The sequence below is a fragment of the Mus caroli genome, unplaced genomic scaffold, assembly GCF_978045245.1.
Source record: "Mus caroli unplaced genomic scaffold, Mus_caroli_1 scaffold_9, whole genome shotgun sequence".
NCBI lineage: Eukaryota > Metazoa > Chordata > Mammalia > Rodentia > Muridae > Mus > Mus caroli.
Window position 1 is genome coordinate 84099155 of NW_028227264.1, and position 22620 is coordinate 84121774.

General features: G+C 46.0%; 1 protein-coding gene across 1 annotated transcript in view; it reads left to right on the top strand.

The window, feature by feature from the left end:
• The window catches only part of Polr3b (RNA polymerase III subunit B), a 102884-nt gene that overhangs the window by 75436 nt on the left and 4828 nt on the right, over positions 1-22620 (top strand). Inside the window, exons 23-27 of the mRNA XM_021174599.3 lie at positions 851-993; positions 15052-15155; positions 15668-15834; positions 18840-18953; positions 20774-20947. Coding sequence (XP_021030258.1) covers positions 851-993; positions 15052-15155; positions 15668-15834; positions 18840-18953; positions 20774-20947 — 702 coding nt within the window. The remainder of the gene's footprint in view (positions 1-850; positions 994-15051; positions 15156-15667; positions 15835-18839; positions 18954-20773; positions 20948-22620) is intronic.

Below are 22620 nucleotides of genomic sequence, written 5' to 3' on the forward strand. Positions count from 1 at the left end.
GCAGTGAGCTAGCCAGTGCCATCGTGCCCTTTGGAGCTCACAGCCTAGTCCAGGAAGAGGGGAACAAACAGATAAGGAAGTCCAGGGTTGGGCAGATTTGCCCAAGTCAGTGACATCTCCTGTTCTAGTTCTGTGGATAGTGTTTTTCTCATCCATGTGGTACCTCTCGTGACACTGCAGACAGACCCTCCCCTTGATTTTACTATTAGCACTGTGTTACCCTACCCCATCCCCTCCAGTCTAGTTTCCCACAGTCTCCTCTCCTGTGTGGCCTTGTCCTTGTGCTGGCTAGTTATGCCTGCCCCTTTCCTGGATATGCTTCCCTACTTGGAGAAGCCTAACCCTCACTCCCTGGCTCTTTACTGATGTGCCCAGAAGGACATCTGCCTGTGGCTGACTCCATGTAACACCTGAGCCAAACCGTCCGACTCTTGGCAGACTCCTCATGGTGTCTGTTGTATAAAAACTAAAAAGCAAGGTGTTTTGAGGACAGCAATAATGTAGTAGGTTGAAGGGCTGTTGCAAAAGTGGTTAGGCACTCAAGGCTGAATCTGATCAGCTCTCAAAACTCAGCTCTGCTCTGTGTGACTGTGTGGTCTCTTAAAGCATCGGTTAATGTTGTCTATAATACAGTGATAACCATAAAACTATTACATTATGTCTGCCTCATAATAAATGTATAAGACTGTAGAAGGAAAATTGTAAAATTTAGATTTAATGTTGGAAATGAGTAATTTTTTAGAGCATGAGAGGAGAATATCAGAGTATTTTGTGGTAGGATTGAAGACAGTATGCCATACAGTGACAGAGTGACAAAGGACAGTTAGAGGCTACTTTGTCTTCACATTAGGTACAAAGGTGCAACAGACTCGTACATCGAGAAAGTGATGATCTCTTCCAACGCCGAGGATGCTTTCCTCATCAAGATGCTCCTGAGACAGACGCGGCGCCCAGAGATCGGAGACAAATTCAGCAGTCGCCATGGACAAAAGGGTGAGCGGAACCCCAAGTGTTGCAAGCTGTTTCTCAGATTCCCCTGTTAACATTCATGATTGAGGCCATTACGGTGCACCCACCACGGTGTGGTTATCTGACCATTCACTCATTTCATTTCCTCTGTGCCCAGAATTATACATCGCAGCACCATACCCATGGAAGTGCATGGGACAGCAATAGTGATTCTTCTTAGGAAAGGCATCTGCTTGAGCCATTCTGTGTTCTGTTGGGTCATAGAATCTCAGCGCTAGGAGGAACCTCAGAATTAAATATCCCTTATTTAACAGATTTGATTACCCTCATTCACTTGCCTGATTATCTAGACGAACAGAATTTGACATGTTAGGAAAATGTCAGTATCCCTTACAAGAATTCACACCATAAGAGAATGTCCCATTCTGTATCAACCTACACATGTCACATTACTGTCCTGGATAGTTCTATGTCAACACAAACTGCAGTCATCTGAGAGGAGGGGCCCTCAATTGAGGAAATGCCTCCATAAGATCCAGCAGTAAGGTATTTTCTCAATTAGTGATTAAAATGTAAGCTCCCCTCTGCCCATTGAGGGTGCTGCCCATCCCTGGACTGGTTCTATAAGAAAGCAGGCTGAGCAAGCCAGTGAGCAGTACCCATCCATGGCCTCTGCATCAGCTCCTGCCTCCAGGTTCCTGTCCTGTTTGAGTTCCTGTCCTGACTTCCATCAGTGACAAGCAGTGATGTGAAAGCGTAAGCCAAATAAAACCCTCTCCTCCCCCACTTGCTTTTTGGTCATGATGTTCATCACATCTAAGTGATGAACACCTGGCTAAGCTACAGTCCCAAGTCCATTTGCTACTGTGTGAAGACTTGGGAGACTGATAAGCATGGCAAGCAGAGCTTATCTACTAGGTTCAGTCCCAATGAAGTTACAGAAACATGCCTTTCCAGTCTTACGTGTAGTGAAGCCTTTCTTAGAGCAGATGCTGAATCAGTTCATGGTAAGAGTATCTGAGTGACATGGGGAGGGTTGAGGCTCCCTGCAGTTCTCCATGGGTGGGCTGCCCTTGGGTTTACCTGGAACACCCTGTGAGTCCACACACAGACAGACAGAGCACCGCTGTCCACATGAACCCTAGTCAGCAAGTGCCATTAGACTGGGGCCTCCGAGTGAAATGTCAGGAAGGCTTTGTGTTGTAGCATTTCCCAAACTGTCAACATGGCAGGAACCAGGCTCCCTGGCAGAAGTGCCTTTGGCTCAGTTGTGTGTACAGTGGCCTTAGAGACCCGGTTGGTCTTAGGGCCTCTGACATACATGTTGCTCTGCAAGCTGAAGGACGTCCTCCCAGGGTAGCTGACCTTTACTTCAGTGAGGACTTTGTCTTCCCAGTTTTCCTTTTCCAGATGCCTTGTAATCCGAGGTAAGACCTCCTGATTAGACCCCACTCCCTTGACAGTCCTGTCTTAGATTTATTGAAAAGCCAGGAGGCAAAAAGGGAAGCAGCCAAACAGAAAAATAGGTGACAAAGACTTTAAGAGAGTAATGAAAGACTAGAGCCTTTGGGTGAATATAACTTTGCTTGCAAGCATGATTTTTATCAGGTAATAAATACACAGTATCTTGTTCCGTGTATTTGTGTTTATATCTGTGTATACAAGCACATCTCTGGCAGGCAGGGGACAGTTTTCAGGGGCCCTGTGCTTCCATCCTGTGCCTTCTGGAGTTCAGACTCAGGTCATCAGACTTGGCAGCCAGCACCTTTGCCTGCCAAGTCATCCCACCAGCCCACGCACATGATCTGAAAGGTTGGTTGGAAGTGAAGGATTGGGCTGCTGAGATAGTTATGTGGTAGATGACGTCCCTCTAGAGTCCCTGGGCCTGCAGCACTGCAAATAGAACAAGAGCCGTACACTAAATGGAGACTTGATTCTCATTTCTCCTCCACCTGTGTCTCCCATAAGCAATCTCGCCCCGTTTATACCTTCACATTTCTAAGTATTCTTAGATGTACTCATTCATTTTACGTGCTACTTACTGATTCACTCTTAGGTGGATAGGTGGGTCCAGGAACTTACACCTCTCCTCACACCCTACCCCTAGCACCCTGAATAGGACTGTTGTGATACTGGGTCATTTAACTACATAGACAACATTTAATTCAAAGTAAATAGTCATTTGAGGATGGTTCCTCTGTACCTAAGTTTCTTTCTCATCTCTATTTGCTCTTCTGGGCATTACCTATTTGCCTTTATACTGTTCTTGCATACCATCAGCAGATACTTTGTACATCTTTCCTCGGGACCAGTGCTCTATCTGGGGACACACGTCTCCCTTTCAGAGCCCCCTTCTTCCTGCTCCAGACTGTGGCATTCACCCTCGGAAGCAGAGCTTCTCAGCAGTATTAAAGCTCAGTGTCTGGTTAAGGAGACAACTCCACTTCTAAGGTACCTGCTGCACAAACAGTGGACCTGAGCTCAGATCCCCAAAACTCATGGGAGAAACAGAACAAAACAGGCGTATCAGTGAGCATCGTAGTCTCTACACTGAGGAGGGAGAGGAAGGACAAGAGGACCCCTGGGGCGTGCTTCAACCAGTTTGACTAAATTGTGGGCTCTACCTTCAGTGAGAAACTCTGACTCAAAAAATATGAGATAAAAACTGAGGACAGCTAATGCTGAGCACACATTCAGGTGAGGTGTGGCTTTAAACTAGTGCTCATGATCCAGCAGAGGCAGAAACTGTCTTATGCCCAGTGCTACTGCTTGAGCCCTGACCAGCTGTTTCACAAGAAGGCTGGGTATGCACTGGGACTAGATTAAGGCTGCGACAGCAAGGACCACAGATCCAAGGGGCTCACAGCAGCAGTAGATTTTCTTACTATCTTGAGGCTGGCCATCCAAAGGCAAGTGGTAGCAGATACAGGTTCTTCTGAGGCCTTGCTGCTTGGCTTGCAAACTCTCACCTCATTCCACCTCAAATGGCGTGTTTCCCTCTTCACACACATCCCTAGTGTTTGTCTTATAAATATACTAGGCATATTGGATTAGAGTTCATCTCGGTGATTTCATTCCACTGTAATTACCTCTTTTGTTGTTGTTGTATGAGGGGAGGAGTTTGAAGGTTTTGTTTGTTTACTTTTGAGACAGTCCCATTCTATAGCTTTGGCTCAATATGTAGCCCAGGCTAGCCTCAAATTCACAGAGATCCACCTGACTCTGCCTCCTGATGCTGGGAGTAAAGGTACTAAATACAACTGCCAGCCTCTTTTCCTCATACAATAGTTGTTCTTTAAATTATTGAGAAAGGATCATGAAAAATAAATCTTTTGGGGGGGGGGTTGAGACAGGGTTTCTCTGTGTAGCCCTGGCTGTCCTGGAACTCACTCTGAAGACCAGGTTGGCCTCAAACTCAGAAATCCCCCTGCCTCTGCCTCCCAAGTGCTGGGATTATGAGGTCACATATGTATAAACATGTCTTAACTTCTGTCATCCTCTCTATTGGTCTGTGTGTCACTGGGGATATTCTAGCATGAAAATTGTTTCCCTGCAGATTTTGACAGCATTACTGTGTAGTAGATCTAGTGTTGCTGGTTCATGTAGACTGACATCACAGGACTCTGTGCTGTTTGTGTGTGTGTGTTTGTGTGTGTGCATGTTACATGTAGATGCCATATGCGTGTGAGCACATGTGTGTAAGGCTCAAGGTTGGTATCTGGTATGATTCCTTACTCACATTCCACCTTTTTTCATTTTCGTTTTTTTGAAACTGGTTTCTCAATGACCCTGAACTCACCGATTACGCTAGACTAGCTGACCTTGACTTCATCTGATCTGTGCTGCCATGCCTAGAATAGTTAGTCTGGGTAACTTGTAAGTACAGAGGCTTATTTCTTACAGCTCTAGAAGCTAGAAAACTCAAGGCCAAGGGTTTCCCATCTGGTGAAGGCTTGTTTAATTACATCGTGTCTTGGTAGACAGTGAAAGGGTAAAAGAGCACCCTGGAGAGAGAGAGAGAGAGAGAGAGAGAGAGAGAGAGAGAGAGCGAGCAAGCATAAGATGTTGTCTGCAGCCTCAGAAGTTTCTGTGCTCAGCGCTAATCTGTTCATGAGATGGCACCCATAGGCCCTAAGTACCTCCCAGCAGTCCCCCCACGCACATGTATGTTTAGGGAAATAAATCCAAACCACAGGATGTCTATGACCTGAGCAAGCAATCTGGTCTTTAGTAAACTGGGCAAGAATGGGACAGGAACCGTGTTCTGGAGTTAGGCAAGGGCACCTCATAAGAGTTTGAGGCTCTGGTTTGCAATATCTGTTAGACTCTTTGGTAAAGGCTGCAAGTGGTAATGAGACTGGAGCCAACAAGAGAATGGCGCTAGGCATAGAATTTGGGAACATGAGTGCTGCTTGTCCCTTTCAGTGAGGCAATTTTGGTGTGCTGATAATTTACTAACATTTTATGCATAGTCTATCCCTTTATCTGTACAGCTCTAGTCTGTGCTGAGACTCTTCCCACACAAAATCAAGCATTTGAACCTCAGAGAGGATGCTTGTCTGGTACAGCTTAATGCTGGCAGAACTAGATTTGAATCCAGAATTTTCTGAGTGTGTTAAACTGTGTGAAGGTGGCTCTTTTTTATTCTGATACCCCATTGTCATCACCTCTGGAATTGCCACCATCCTAGAAGGTTCTCCATAGAAAAGGTGCAGCCTTTTCCTGAGATTGAGTCTTTATATTTCTTCCAAGTCTGTTCTGTGTCTTCTTGAGAGGCCGTCTCTTCAAAATTCTCATTTTTCCTAGATAAATCCGTTGATATCTTCCATGAAAGTGAAACGAATGCTACCAAACCCGAATGGGTCCTGAACTGCCCAGAAGGCTCACTCCCCAACTCTACTTCCTGATGCACCTTCTCTACTGAAATTAACTCACTATAAAAGTACCCCCTCTTCCTTCTTTAACTGATCTGCTAAGTAAGGCCTTAGTGCTTGATTAATTAAAATTCAGTCTCACGAAAAAAACAGTAAAATTCATAGCCCTCAATTCTGACCATTCTCCTGATTGCCTGGCCAGATGTGATCTCTAAAGACAGAAGACAGAATGTGGAGGACTGTCGGGGACAGGGATTACAGATGTGATCTCTAAAGACAGAAGACAGAATGTGGAGGACTGTCGGGGACAGGGATTACAGTAGTTGCACAACTTAGCTGACAGAGCCTAGAGAGGAACTGGGTCCCACCTAGGAGAGTTAGATATTGCCAAGTAAAATGAGAATACATTGGAGACTGAGGTCCATAGCACAGCTGTGTGCTTAGTAATCATTGCAAAATGTGCTGATAAAAGTCTCAAGAGTTTGTGGGGTTCTGGGGTGCATGTGTCACAGCATCATTCCTGGTGTGACTGGTTTGTTGTGGTCCAGACACATTCCAAGGTAAGAACAGTAGTTACTGGAGAGTAATTTCCATTCTTTTGAAATGTAGACTTGTTTAAATAATACAGCAGTGCCTACAAGTTGACCTGTAAGTCTTCTCTGCAGGTTATTTTGATGTAACATGTATGTACGCTCTGCCTTTAAAGCATGGGGTTAAGCTCCTAGTGTCGGGGAGTAGTATGCTCCTAGAGACAGCCTGGCTGGTTTGTTATCTGCTTTTGGTTTGGGTTTTTGTTTTTGTTTTTTTTTTGGTGTTTGTTTGTTTGTTTGTTTGTGTTTAAGCTGTTGTTAGGGATTCATTTAGTACATGTACGATGCACAGATTAGATTACATTGCTACACTAATAACTCTTAAAATAGCCTCTCCAGCAGTTGGCAGCAAGTTGGGAGATGTTGGTTTCATAGATCATCAGTGTTGGTCTCTGCTCAATCATAGTCACTTCAAGATAACAGGATAATAAGTAGCTAAATGAAGCCACTGGGGACAAGAAGTTGACCTTGGTAGCTCTGTGTTGTGCATGATCAAAGAGCTGATAAAGATTAAAGAGGATGGAATGGGTGGGTAAGGTAGAACAAGAGAATTCCCCACGGTGTGTCCCCATCGTAATGAGCAAAGACCACGATTGGCCAGAGAAGGGTTTTCTCAGCCCCTGCAGCATTCCCTCTCAACCCTCCCTCCACAACTGAGGTGAAGCCAGGTGTGGAGCCACAAGCCTTTAATCCCAGCACGTGCCAGGCAGAGACAAGATAATCTCTGTGATTTCAAGGCCGATATGGTCTACAGAGCAAGTTCCAGGACAGCCTGATCTACATAGTGAAACCCTGTCTCAAACAAACAAAATAAAAACACACAAAAAATAAAACTTCAACAATACCCAAAAGCAGGACTAAACTGACAGAGCCAGTGTAGCAGAAGGGAAAACTCTTGGATGAAGACCAGGAGACCAGCACACTCTCAACACTGCTGCAGCATTCTGCAGGAAAGAAACTTTAGTCTGTTCCCTATGACAGCCCAAAGAACTCTTGATGAAGACTCTCTGGGGAGAGCAGGGTTGCTTAGTGAGGGCCTCCTCTACAGCCAAGGGCCAACGTAACCTGGGTGCTTTCAGAGGGGGCAAGGTCTGCTTTGGTTTTGAGTTCTTTGAGGAATTTCGATTTTTTTCCATGTTTCAGGGTTTCACTGGGAGTAAGGCTGTGCCTCCCTGTTCAAATGTGATGATGCCCTTCCAAAGGGGTGAGTAGAGTAGAGGCGTGGGTCTGCAAAGCTGTGTGCTTTCATATCCTGCCATTATCAGCTTGGTAGGTAAGGATACAACGAGATGGTCACATCATGCTCCTTGGAGCATGCTGAAGCTAGACTTCTTTCCTGCCACAGAAACAAGTGCATTAGGCTCTTGGGCTCTTTATAAGTTTTACATAGACAAATAAATCTCAAGCACTCTTCTAGTCGGTGCCAAATAATATTTTCATATTGAGACTTTCCCTCTGATAGTGCCTTTATTAGGTTTCATTCTTGGTCTTTTTAATTCTGTAGGAAAAGATTACATAGTCTAAGGAGTTAAGTTTCATCTCAGTGTCCGGGCAAAGTGAATTATTATATTTCTGGATATCCTCTTTCGGTTGCTGCCATTCACAATGAGCAAGGAAAGAGTAGACCCCTTTGATGTGGAGAGGGGAAAAGCAATATATCACTCTCCTGAAAGAGCATTTCTCAGTCTCTCGTGTGAAAAAGGATTAGCACCTCCAACAAAGGTCCCGCAGATCACAGAACCGCAGCAATGCCAGGCAGTGTTTCTAAGGAAAAACTGTATTTGAGCAAGAGTGTTTGCCCTGGCAAACAGAAGCTTTTTAATAACTGCAAATCTGAGATAATGACATCCATTCCTCAGTGCCCCTCCTTCCTCTGAGACCAGATAGTCACTTACAACGCTCGGAAGTCAACTTTGTTTTGAAGTAAAAGCTTGGGCGTATCAAAATACAGTTTTCACTTAGCGGTTCAGCTTATTTATTTATTCCTGGCTTAGAGAGGATAGTGTATTTATGGACAAAATTTTCTACAATTGTTATCTTTGACTCTTGCTCAAAGCAAGTCCCATTAAAAGACTGCTTGCCTCTAAATACTATTCAGTAATCTGCTAAGTTAATTTATTAATATTTTGATGAAGTAATATCTTAAAAGAAGTTTAGGCTCTTGTGTAGTGCTTCAGAGAGGCTGTGAGAGTTAAGACATTTATTTGTGTGTGCCAGAAAACCTGAGAGCAAAGTCTGTCCATTAAACAAGTAAAAACCAGTCTTCCCAGAATTCCATTCACTGTGGTTTTTCTGTAGTGCTTTCTAAACTGGGTGAGCGAGAAGAGCTCAGCCTGGAGTAACAATGACATGGCTGGCATCTTGTCCTCACACAGCTCTTCAGGGTGTTAAAATCCACTGCCAGGCCACCTTCAAACACACTGGAGGCCTTTGGCTCTGCAGCTGACTGATCTTGCTTGAATGTCTAAGTGGGAGGGTAGAGGGGGTGGCTGACTGAGTGAGGTACTAAAGTTAGGGTGCGTTTGTCCAACAGCCCTAAAGCCAGAGTCCAAACAAGTTCACTTACTAATGCTAGAAGTCCGGATTCCGCCTACATAGACACCTCGTTAGACACCCTGTTGTAAGAAGACTTTACTTAATTTGTTTTCTAAGAACAAGTTTTAGCTCCTCTGTGACTCACTGTAGCCTTCTGCCCTTTCCGTAAATACCCAGGCTTTAGCTTTGAAATAAGGGTATTTAGTGTTTTATGGCCTAGAATAAAAATCTCCCGTTCTGTTTCCAAATAGTGTAGGCTCAACACATTTCATTAAGTTCTTGACACATTTAGCCATGTGTATTTTGTAAAGTTCCTATGGTTATTGTTTTTACAATAGCTGCTTCCAGAAGCACTGTAAGGGTTTCAATTAATCAGCCCTTTGTGTGCCACAGACTATGCAAATTTATCACATCAAACCATTCAGCTGCTTCTGGGAAAGCCGCGTAAAAACGCTATTGTCTTCCTGCACCTCCTCTCATTTAGAGTGATGTTTTAATAAGAAAGCTAATCAAGTTTTCTTATGCATTATTTATCTGTTAACGCGTAAGGAAGAGCTGAGTTGCAGTTACATCAGCCAGGATGTGGCAAGGGATGCGCCAGATCTGGAGGTGATAGGACGAGTTTTTGTCTTCCCCACTCTCTCCCCCACGGGATGATTTAAGGTGGTGGTGAGGAAGAGAAAAGGGAAGAAAGGAGGCCACCTGTGGTATCCTTCACATTTTGATTTAGAAATTTGCATCTCTTAGGCCCACAGACACGAGTTTATTAGAAATGCTTATTGGGTGATTGGAACAGTCCAACTTGAGAACAGTCTGGCTGCTGCTTTAGCCCCCCCATGTAGTACCGTATTCTGTAACTGTAGCACAAGCAGTTCCCACTAGACACTCATGCGTGTTAGAAGACAGCTTCTTGATAATGTGAAACGGCCAGAACACACTAAGGGTGCAGGTTCCAACCTCCACAGCCACAGTCAGGGCAGTGCTCCTGGCTGGCCAGTCATTAAGTTGATCTCCTCTATAGTACGTCCTGCTGAGAGCAATTAGGTTCCTTATATAATAATAATCCCTTACATTTAGATTTTTGTCTAAGGACCATAAAGTTGCTCTCAGATATTAGCCCATCGGTTCTTCTAACACAATTACTTGCCTGATGGAGCACCTGATGATGGAGCACCTGATGATGGAGCACCTGTTGGAGCACCTAATGGAGGTGCTGGTTATTCCCAGTAAAAAGACTAAGCTCCTAAGGCTTTATCACTTTTCCTTCCTTTCTAGTCAAACACTGACTGCCGGGATAGTATCTGTTAAACAGAGGAGCATCAGATTAAGGTCACCTGGTTCTTTGTTATCCCCCCTCCACTGGACTGTGATCCAAGGAGAGATGAACTCTACAGATACCATCTCATCATGTTCATAAGCCTCATGAACATGGCACAAGTCGTGTCTGCTCCTTCACAGTCCAGACCACAGACTCCTGGTGCCGTGCAACTGTAGGGAAAAGGCTCACTTCCTGCTGTAACTGTGGGGAAAAGGATGACTTCCTCTGTCCTCCCAAGCAGTGTGAGTACATGGCCTCCTGATGGTAAAGTATCTCCCTACGCGGATCCCAGGGAGTTAGGCTCTAGTCAGTGTGATGTGTTAGGCTCTAGTCAGTGTGATGTGTTAGGCTCTAGCAGCCTCCCTGTGATGTGTCTTGCATGGCATTCAGCTGCAGGGAGTGCAGTTATGCTTCCAGCATTTGCTGGGATTGATCTATGTCAGCTGATCTCCTGCCTAGAGTTGTGTCCTCACCGCCTTAGAGTGTTTGTCACACAGTGTGTCTGAGTAATGCTGTGTGACAACCAATAGAAAACTGCATACTAGTCAGCCCTTACTGGGGGTGTCACCTCAGAAATAGCTCTTGCATTAAATAGATCACTGCAGTTGGTTTTTTGTTTGTTGGTTTGGTTTGGTTTGGTTTTGGTTTTTCGAGACAGGGTTTCTCTATGAAGCCCTGGCTGTCCTGGAACTCACTCTGTAGACCAGGCTGGCCTCGAACTCAAAAATCCGCCTGCCTCTGCCTCCTAAGTACTGGGATTAAAGGTGTGTGCCATCATGCCTGGCTGCAGTTGTCTTGATAAGGCTTTAGCATGGTAATTTTTTTTTCTCTTTTGGAGTGTTTTGTTTGTTTGTTTGTTTGTTTGTTTGTGTTTGAGACAGCCCAGGCTGGCTTTGAATTCAGAATTCACCTGCTACTCCAATACTTGCATCACTGGCATGAGCTACAACACATTGATTTTTTTCTACTGATATGTTAACTTGTCTATTTAAAGTGTTCCAGCACACAGATCTAACCCATTAAAACTAATAAGTCAGTTACCATTAATATTAGTTATTAGAAATACATTCTAAGAAAATGAAATGATTCATAATGCCGGCTGTTTTTTCTCTGGACAACCTGTACCTACATGATTTCTGGGTTGCTCTCTGAAGCCGTAGAAATAAAGACAGCAGCTTGGTAGTGGAACCTGCAGTGCCTAGGTCCTCTGAGAGCTTCCCTGGACTCCATAAGTTCTCCTTCTCTGCCCTTGGAATTAGTGTCAGTGCTGATGGAGTGACACTCTCTTGGCAGGGCATAGACTGCTCCTAACTTTCCCGGCTTCTACTTTTCTTCATGAATTTGTGTTTGCTAAGAGTCCTGTGATACAGTCTGTGGCCTAATTCCCAGTTGCCTCCAGTGAGTACATCAAAGTTCCTGAGCAAAATGTATTTGCATTTTGCTACCAGGAGGCTGTGCTATAAACAATGGAGTTGAGACATCAGCACTGGCCACAGGATGAAATTTTATTTTACAATCTGAAGTGCTGTGTAAGCATTTAAGGTATGAATCGGTAATCATTTCCCAACAGCTCCCATTAGCCATGCTTTCTTTGCAGCCCATCCCCTTTCCTGGGATGCAGGGGTGGGGGTGAACACTCTGGAGCACACTGCGGGGCATTTGCATTTAAGCCAACATTCAAGGGAAGCCACCACAGCTTTCTAAAGTTCTTAGTGCCGGAATGGACCTTATGCCTCTGCTCCTCGATGAAACACAGTTTTAATTTTTCATTGCAAGAAAAGAGAAGAAACCTTCCCAATGTTGGGAAGATTAGATACTTCTAATCCAGAGAAATGTGGAAGAAAAAAAAAATACATATGTGGGGGAAAAGTGGGTTTCAAAGGTCAGGACCGTTCTTTACCCTGATGGATTCAGTAAAATGCAGACTTAAAAAATCATCTGTCTAATTTGAGATTCAAGATCATCAAATTCTGTCTAAATATTTTGTTTTAACTTCTAAGCTCATTATGACCCCTTTGTGTTAACTTGTATTAAACTCTGTCAGCTATGACTGGTCTCATAAGCACAGTCAGTGGGGCAGAATAAGTTAATTATTTACTTGTGTCACTAGTGCTCTTCATTTAATGAAATGCACAGCTGTGTTGGATCTGCAGTTGGATGTGTAGCTCCCATTGTTCAGCAAGTCAGCAGAGGGGAGAAGCCGTGGTGATGGAGAGTCCTCGCCTCTCTCTGCTGCTCTGGCTTTCTGTGTCGATTTCATGGGTCTTTTATCACTCGCTTTCTCACAAAACAAACAACACAGGGCTGTCTGCTATGGGAACCATCTTGGCATATAAAAGGGGTTTCAGAGGCTCAAGTAATTTTAAGTTAGCGAAGATTTAATTTTTGGCTTACAGGTGCCCCTGGTTCAAATATAACCAAAGCAATTCTGTTACAGGACGGAATGGAAAAAAGCTCCTTGTGTGTGTTTTTGTCAGCAAATGTCAGAAAAAGGCAGAAGAAAAAAACAAAACAAAACAAAACAAAAACTTCCCAAAAGGAAGCTGTGCTGTGAAGATTAATCGGGCCCAGAGGAAAATGACTAGATTCTGACTGTAGGAATGAGCATGCGTGTCATCTTAATAGCATGGTGGGGTTAAATTAGCTCAATTAAACATGTCAACTAAAACCAGGATACCAAGTGCAAGTCTTCTGTCTTCTGCCATCCCCAAGTCCCAGCCTGCCTGAACCAGTTCCTACCTTTTCCTGGTGGTGTGGAGGCTGGACCGCAGCCTCTCCCAGACTGACACCAGCATTCCTGTGGGTCCTGCCTGAGAGGTGCTGCCTTTTCTTTTCCCTTTGGTTTTGTGTTTAAGGGATATCTGAACCCTGACTCTCACCAGCCTTCCCAGGCTCTACCCCGTCCTTGTGGAGATGCCGAGTCCAACATGTTGTTCTTTGCTGTACAGTAGTGGCCTCAGGGTACCTAGATTTCTGATTTGCTCTCTTTCAAAGTGGACTTCAGTGACTTCCGGCCTCTGTCAGATCATTTCAGTATGGATAAGATGTGGCTTTAGAGGGAGGGGACAAGTCGCACAAGACAATGGCACACAGCTAGATTTGAACTACAGCATAACAAGTGAGTTTCTGTTATTCATACAGGAAAGCATGAATAGCCATGGTATGATTAAAAAAAAAAAAACCTTTTCAACCAAAATAAGTATCAAAGAAACTGTACGTATGCTCTGGAATCTGACTCTACACGCCCTAGCTGCTGTCTTGGCAGCCACTAGAAAGCAGAGTGTTAGCACAGTGTAAAGAAGCAGGCAGGCTTGTTTCCTCTGGACTTTAGCTCTTCATGATATGCAAATCAAAAAGGTTTCATTTTTAAGACGTTTGGGGGTCCTGGGGATGCTTGCTTATCATATCTTAAGTTTTAACTCCAACACGGCAATAGTAACAACTTAGTTTTGTTTTGTTTTTTAAGTGGCTTTAGTTATATAGAAGACAAACAGGAATGAAAAACTTGGGTTTTTTTAGTAGGTCCTGAAATTGGTTCATTCACACAGAGGGGAGAGGCGTTTTCCTTTATTGCTGTTTCTGATGTTACACTCCAGTGTAAGAGCATCAGTCTATCCTCTAAGCTGTCCTGTGCAAGCCTTCCAGCTCTTAGATACATTGTAACAAATTCTGTCCCACTCATCTTCCCAGGAAAAACAAATCAGAAGAATTAACAGCTGTGTAGCAGCAAAATCTCTGCAAGCTTAGAACACTGTTCCGGCCTGCTCAGGTCTGCTCCCCTAAGAGAATGTCGGTGGAGTGCTGAGCTGGAAGGCAGGCGCTCTGCTCCCATTCCATTCTTAGAATTCCGTGTCTAATTCTGGCCTTTTGCTCTAAGAATGAATTGGCTCCTACTTTTCTTGTTGGTCTTTACAAGTTCAATCAAAGATCACTTTTCTAATGTGCTGTAAGCTCTAAGAATTAAAATTCCTCCAAGCAGGTTAAGCTCAGCCAAGGAAGCCCTGGCACGGTGGCCACCCCTGCAGCCAGTGTGTGCACCTGCTAGCATTTCAGCCACACCCAGGCTTCCTTTCCTTTTCTTTTTTAATGATTTATTTTTATTTTTATTTTATGTACATTGGTGTTTTGCCTGCATGTGTGGGTGTTGGATTCCCCTGGAACTGGAGTTACAGACAGTTGTGAGCTGCCGTGTGAGTGCCAGGAACCGAACTCAGGTCCTTTGGAAGAGCAGCCGGTGTTGTTAACCACTGAACTCTCTCTCCAGCCCCACACACAGATTTGTTGTCACAGGTTTTTAAAACCACATTTTACATATTTAGTCGAATTCAATCATTCTTTGTTTGGTGGTCAGAGAATTTGCATTCCTGTGGTTTGGGCACAAAACCCAGCAGACCACAGCCTAGCCGACAAGGAGCAGAAACCGGGGATTGAAAAGCTTCCCGAACGAGAGCCTGCCTGAGACTGCCCTTTGGTCTTCGTGGTGCTCAGGGAAGGTGGGCAGGCAGCCTGACAGCACCATTGTGTGGCATGCCAGCATGCCAGTCCACAGCCTACAATGCTTTTCTGCAAGGAGAGTCATTTTTGAACTGCTTGGCTAGCGGGGTTGTTGGAAATTGCTTTTGTTGCTCTTGATGGAGACCGTGGGGAGGGTTTTAGAACAGTGGGAGTAGAGATAGCAGCAGGGAGATCCCAATTAAGTACTGTATTCTCCCCCCTCCCTCCCCTGTCCATTTGCTTTACGTGCCATAAATCTCCTCTCCCCCAGGTGTCTGTGGCCTGATCGTCCCCCAGGAAGACATGCCGTTCTGTGATTCTGGCATCTGTCCCGACATCATAATGAACCCACACGGCTTCCCATCGAGAATGACGGTCAGTTACCTTTGGGCTTTTCAGAGGTGCTGCTCTGAAGGAAAGAAGCTGGCAGTTAGTTTAGTTACAGTGAGTGGCCCCCTGTCGGATAAACGGACTCCTTGTCCCTGTCACTCACTCTCCTCTGCAGCGAATGACAAGTGGTTTTGCACTTAGTTCATGTGAGTGGCAGTTGTGGCCCTCAGCACAGAGTCCTGTGTCCTGAGCCTGCTCCATGTCTCTTTCAGCAGTCACTTCCTGTAATCTGCAATCGTGTCGCTGGCCTTGGCCTTGGCCATGGTGCTTAGCTCTCTACTCGAGTTTCAATATCTGAAAACTAGGGAACTCAGTCAGGGAAGTTAGTCACGTGGGCCAGGGCTCTTCAGCACGATACCCGCTAATGCTGGTGTTGGCAATGATTCACTTTTGGTGGTTGTGGTCAAAGCTACTTTTTTGGAACATAAGCCAAAAGGCCGAGAGAACTGACGGCCCGGGCAGGCCCTCACCTGGTTTGTTCCCATCCCATCTCACAGGTTGGAAAGTTAATTGAGCTGCTGGCTGGCAAGGCAGGCGTGTTAGACGGCAGGTTCCACTACGGCACTGCCTTTGGAGGGAGTAAAGTGAAAGATGTATGTGAAGATCTCGTTCGCCATGGTTACAACTACCTGGGGAAGGACTATGTCACCTCAGGCATCACAGGGTGAGTGTGCTGTTAAGCACTAGAGATCGGCCGCGAGGGCCCCAAGAAGGAGTACTCTAAGATATATAAAGTTCCAAGACTGCCTTCATTGGAAGGAAGGAAGCCTCAGTGTTTTAGGAAGTGTGATTCTGTCTTGGACAGGCCACATTTAGGAAGCCAGTTGGCTACTGAGGACCACCAGTTGTGTCGGTAAGGCTGTCATTTTAACAAGCTCGGGTTTCTATGTTGCTTTTGTGGCACACATTAACTGCATCTGAGGCAGTGCTGCCCAGACTGCTAGCTTTGTGCCGAGCCCCAGCACTGAGTGCTTTGTCTCATAGCCTGGAACCCAGTGTTCACACCTAATGTGTGTATGTGCTAGGCATTGACAGGATCACAGTACAGAAAACCACAGAGCTGGCCATTTTGATTTGTTATTAGACATGGAACAGTAGCAAAAACAAGGTAATTTCCAGCAGGCCCGCAGTGACTGCCTGCCAAGCAGGTGGTTGTCTGGTTTGGTTTGGCTTTGAGGTTTTTGTTTTTGTTCTGTGTTGCTGGGGACTGACTCCAGTGCTTCATGCATGCTTAGAAAACACGCCATGACTGAGCCTCACCCTCTGCCTGCTGATCACCCAATTAAACTCCGACCTAGTGCTGCCTGTCCCTGCCCTGCTCCTCTCCACAGCCGTCGTCCCTCGGACATGTGCCCTGATACTGCTGTCTGTCTCCCAGCTTAAGCGGAGCACAGGTGCAGGTCAGCAAGGGCATGGGCAGGGACACGGTGCTTAACTGTGGTAATACAAAGAAATGCTCCAGGAGGGAGAGGCCCACCAGGAATCCATTTCTGCTGAAAATATGCATCCAGTGCTTTGTACAGTAACTGCCCAGATGGCAGTAATACGGATTTCCTTAAGTAAATCATTCTTGGGATGTTTAAAAAAGCAAAACTCATTTTATGAAAACTTGAATGATTTCCTCCATTTAAGTATGGTGCAGTCAAATAGTTAGGGATCTGTCTCAAAGACGCACAGTCCTCACTGAACCTGCGGCTTCATTCCTACTCAGAAATGATATTGTCCAGAGAGTGTGCACAGCCATAGGACCCACTCAGTGCAGCTTCCTAAACATAAGATTAGGCTGGGCTGTGTGCCCTGGGCTGTGCACAGCTGTGAGGACAGCAGAGGGCTACACTGCTTCCCTTGGCGCCCACATGGGCTGCGTGCTGTGTGCTGTGGACAGCTGTGTGGTCGGCTGTGTAGACAGCCGTGTGGACAGCTATGACCACACTGTTCCCTTGGGGCCCACGTGGGTTTTCACCCCTTTGCCATTCACCACGCCAAGGCTTGAGCAGCACTGCTGAGCCTGTCCAGATTTTCCCCCAGGACTGCATTTGTGTCCCTCTGCCCGCCTTCACCCATGGTCCTGATTGTAGCTAGCAGCAATCGCACGTGGCTCTACGCTGTTGACAGTAGAACAGCACTGGGCAGCAGAGGTCCATGACTTGTACCGTGAGTTACCATCCCTGAGGACCTCAGTCATGCATTAGAACTGGAAAGACCCCGTGATACACCTTAATTCACAGTCAAGAAAACTGAATTGAGGAGGTCATGCAGTGTCCATGACAGACTGGGACAAGTCTCTCAAGGCCCTTGCCACCATGTCCTGGGGTGCCTTTGATGAAATGCACAGAGTGGCTCAGGAATTGCAGCAGCCTTCCCTCCTGCACTGGCACATTGGCGCTGGGATGGGCAGGCTGGGCCATTGCCGGCAGCGGCCTCTCTGCACATAGTGGCTTCCTCGGCTCTTCCTACTTGGTCTGTGCTTTGCTCAAAGTGAGTCTGTTTTTCAGATAGGTCACTTTGGCAGCAGAGAGAGCACTGGATCTGAGGCCTGGTCACACCACTCACTAGCTCTTACCTAACCTTTCGGATTCACTGGGCCTGTCTCTACATCATCAAAAGTGGAGGCTCAGTGTACCTGGATTCAACAGCGCTGGCTAGTACTTCCCTTTAAGGAAGGATACTTGGAGAAAATGAAAAGATTTTTGAGGGTGTCCATTCCTTGGCTGTTTGCTTCAGATGGGACTTTTTTTTTTTTTGTCATAGCACTTATACACTCATTTTTGAGATTCTTGCTATATTTATTCTTTAGTGGAATAAGTTATGTAACATTTATTGAGCACTAGTTGTATGCCAAGCAAGATCATAGATGCTGGAACCACTGTGGCAAAGGAGACATAAGAACTGACTTCTCACAGGAAGACAGACAGTAAGCCGAGAGACAGTGATTCTACACAAGGTGCTGAGAGCTCTACAGGATGGAGTGAGGGACGGGTGGTGGAGAGGAAGGGAGGAGGGTTTCTCAGAAAGGCGCCCAGCTGTAATCCTAGCACGTAGAAGGCGGAGACCAAAAGACTGTGAGTGTGACACCAGCCTAGACTGTATGGAAGTTCCAGACCAGGTTAAGCTATGTGGTCAAGGAATGCACTGTTGACAGGGCCATGCATACACCTGACAGAAGAGCATGCCAGCACGGGTCAGTGCGGAGACATCCTGAAGTAGAAGTTGTAATGTGTTTGGCGTGATAGCCATGTACGATTTGGGCTACATCGAATATCAGAAGAAGCCATTGAGGATTTTATAGTCTGCTCTGGTTCCCAGTTTGGGAGGAATCTCTCTGGATTGTTACGGTAGATCAGATTGTCTAGTGCTGAGAGTAAAGGCAGGATCAATCTGGAAATAACAAATTGAGCAAAGCCGTCGGCTGGTGATGCCGGTGGCTATGAAGAGGGTCATCCTGCTGACAGTGTTTCTCTGAGAAGCATCATCTTCTCATACAGTGGTGTGCTTCTGTGGCTGTGGTCTCACCTTCTCGCTGGCTGCAGGCTGGAGGTTGTCCTCACACAGTTGGTCATAAATCTCTGAGAAGACAAGGAAAACCTCCAGGTGAGGAGGCCTATTGAGGGCTGTCTGTCCAGCCATCCAAACGTTGTTGCTTAAATCCAGTGTTGGCTTTTCTTTCAGTGAGCCCTTAGAAGCATACATCTACTTTGGACCTGTGTACTATCAGAAACTGAAACACATGGTGCTGGATAAAATGCACGCCCGGGCCCGAGGACCACGAGCTGTCCTTACCAGGTATGAGAGGCCCTGGTGGGGGTGGAGGTGCTAATGCTGCTGCCAAAGCGTCAGTCACTTCTCTGTGGAGATAAACAGTGCCAGCAGAGTTTCTGTTTCCCTTAAGATACCAATATTTGGGTGTGTTAAACACAGCTTGGTTACTTTCCGTTGTTGTGAATAAACAAAAGAAAAAGCACTGTGCCCAAAAGCAACTTGGGAGGAAAGAATTTAATCTTTTAACTCTCAGGTGACTCAGTTGCAGGGAGAAGCCAGGACAGGACTTCAAGCAGGACCTGAAGCAGAGGCCGTCGAGCTGCTTACTGACTTGCTCCTCCTGCTTTCTTATGCCTCTAAGGCCACCTGCGTGGGGACAGCACCACCCACAGTCAGCAGTTCCTGCCCACACCACTCAGGAATTGATCTAGAAAATGTTTAACAAGCTTGCTGTCTTAGTCAGGGTTTCTATTCCTGCACAGACATCATGACCAAGAAGCAAGTTACGGGAGGAAAGTGTTTATTCAGCTTACACTTCCACATTGCTGTTCATCACCAAAGGATGTCAGGACTGGAACTCAAGCAGGTCAGGAAGCAGGAGCTGAAGCAGAGGCCATGGAGAGATGTTCTTTACTGGCTTGCTTCCCCTGGCTTGCTCAGCCTGCTCTCTTATAGAACCCAAGACTACCAGCCCAGAGATGGCACCACCCACAAGGGGCCCTCACCCCTTGATCACTAATTGAGAAAATGCTTTACAGTTGGATCTCATGGAGGCATTTCCCCAACTGAAGCTCCTTTCTCTGTGATAACTCCAGCTGTGTCAAGTTGACACACAAAACCAGCCAGTACACTTACCTACAGGTGATCTTAGAAAGTGTTTTCTCAATTGAGGTTTCTTCCTCTCCGAAGACTCTAGCATATGTCAAGTTGGAAAACAACAACAAACAAAAAACAAAAACCCCAGCTATAACAACAAGAGCAGCATTAACATTTCAGCATATGTCAGAGACACTGTGTTTGCTGTGTCATGGGAAGCCAAGAAAGTAATTGCCTGTTTGCAATCTGCTACTTGGGAAAGAAGGTTATCTGGCTTACAGTTTACAGTCTGTCACCAAGGGAAGCCAGAGCAGGCACAGATGCAGAGGCCATGGAGAAATGCTTTGTACTGGCTTGCTTCCCTGAGTTGCTCAGCTTCATTTATTACGCAGTTAAGACCCGTCGTCCCTGTCCCCACCCTCACCCCCACCCCCACCCCCGCCACACTCGCGCCCTGGAATGGCCCTGTCCACAGTAGGCTAGGTGCTCCCACATCAATCAACAATTAAAAAAAAAATTGGCCCACAGACATGCCCATGGGCCAGTCTGATGGAGGCATGTCTTCCCTTGACACTCCCTATTCCCAGGTGTGGCTAGGTTCTTGACAAACTGACAAAAACTTAACAGCACAGAGCCCTGAAGAGCTTCTAGAGACCCAAGTTTCTTCCATAGTCTGACTCTCTTTCTCCTCTGCTTCTAAGTAACAGTGCATCTCTGAAAATACTCAAAGGCCTTACTCTCTAATTAGAGGACTGTAGTAGCCTAATAGTGATGACCACGATGTGAGAGTAATGAATGCTAACACTAGTATTTGGGGGAGCATATAAATATGTCATATGATAGACTGTACAATTACGATTTTTTTCCACAGTGATAGCCACTAGTGTGCTCTTTTGAAGCAATTCCAGGTCACTGTCAGATGGGTGTCTTGGCTGGCAGGAGAGCCTGGTCCAGAGCCATGCTTTGGGTCCGCATGTGATGCTGCCTCCCTTTCTGGGCCTAATGTAGTCTGGTCATTTACTTCCAAGGCAGCCCACTGAAGGGCGGTCGCGCGATGGTGGCTTGCGACTTGGAGAAATGGAACGTGACTGTCTAATCGGCTATGGCGCGAGTATGCTTTTGCTGGAGAGACTAATGATCTCAAGTGATGCCTTTGAGGTTGACGTCTGTGGGCAGTGTGGACTCCTGGGATATTCTGGCTGGTAAGTGGACGCCACATGTTTCTTAGACCACTCCGTTGGCCTACGTAATGGCTCAAGGACTGCTGTGGACCAGACTCAGCTGCTGTGCAGCCTTTGCCTGTGACCGCTTGGGTGTCACCACACTTGTGTGCCACCATGGTTGCATGCCACCATGCTGTGTGCCACCATGCTTCCCATGAGAAGGCATTTGTGTGTTGATTCTTTAATGCTGCATTTATACTGCTGTAGTTGAAGCTCTTAAATAGTACAGACTTTCAATGAAATAGTATCACAGGGGCCAGAGAGATAGCTCAGCACTTGTTGCTCTAAAAACCAAGCTCCTTAGAGAAAGTTGTATCAAGAGCCCTTATTGATAACTTCAGACCCTAAAAGCCACATAGCCTCATATCTTGCAGCAGCAAACTAGTACTAAGACCTGGTGTGTGTACTGTGTGCTCCTTACCCGTGGCACATACATCTGACTGTACGTTCTGCGGTACACAGACAATGTCTGTTCCACTTGCTCACCCAGCAGGCATTTAGAGCTTGCTCTGACAGATGCAGTTCTAAGTCCAGGAGTGCATAGTGAAGAAGGCCTACCATCCCACTGAATGCCATCTTACTGACCCACTCTCCACTTTACAGCTGATAGATGCTTAGTGAAAAATGTCAGTGCTGAGAGATCCCTTGCACTGTGGAATTGCTGGTATGCTCATTATGCAACTTACAAAGCTGCTTTAATTCCGACACTAAGTCTGGTGTCTAAAGGCTGTCTTACTGGGTGGTGCTCCCTGGGTCCACTGTGTGCTATATACTTGTAGCACATCTCTTGTTTGTGGTCACTCTGCTCTGCCAAAGAACAAAAACTTCTGCTTAGGAATAGTCAGGGTCTGGAGCCCTGCGGTCCCTACTCAGCTGACAAAGCCTGTGTTCCCCAGTTTCTCCTTCCTGATCAGAGGCCAGGTCCCACAGCATCTAAGATGGACATTCCAGGGATGAAGAAGAATCATGATACCTTCTGCCGCCCTCAGCGGCCCTGCCCAGAATACCTCTTCTCAGACGGAAGACCGCCTGAGAGGAGAGTGTGTGAGGCTGAGTGAGCATGGCTGGGCTTGGGGAACACATGGCCACCTTTTCCCCACAGACTCCCCCAGAGCCTCTTGCAGACAGTCTCAACCTTCTGCTGTTACAAGCTACCACTTCTTGGTTAGATCAATTGAGTCAGGGATCAGCAGAGGGCTGGGCCTGAGAGATGGCTTAGAAAGTAAAGGCACACACAAGGCTGACAGCCTGAGCACATACATACATGCATGCATGCATACATACATACATAAGCAAACGAGCTTGGGTAGTAAATAAAATACATGGCTTGGTTTTGTTTTTTAAGAGGGCTTCTTAGAGCACAGTGTGTACTTGCCAGCTCAGTGCAAATCTTTTAGCAGATTATCTATGATGCTGTGTGGATAAATGGATGAGTCCTGTATGAAGTTAATTTGGACACTAATGGAAGAGGTGGCCACATTCCGGTTCATTCTTTCCATGAGGTCACAGAGATGGTCACACTCTTATGAGAATAAGCTGAGCCCTTTCTTCTGTCAATGAGATGTGGGGGTTCAGTCCTAGGATGTCCATTTGTCTTTTGAAATGCATATTGAGCATAGTGTGGGCTGGATAACTAAGGGGGGTGGGGGTGG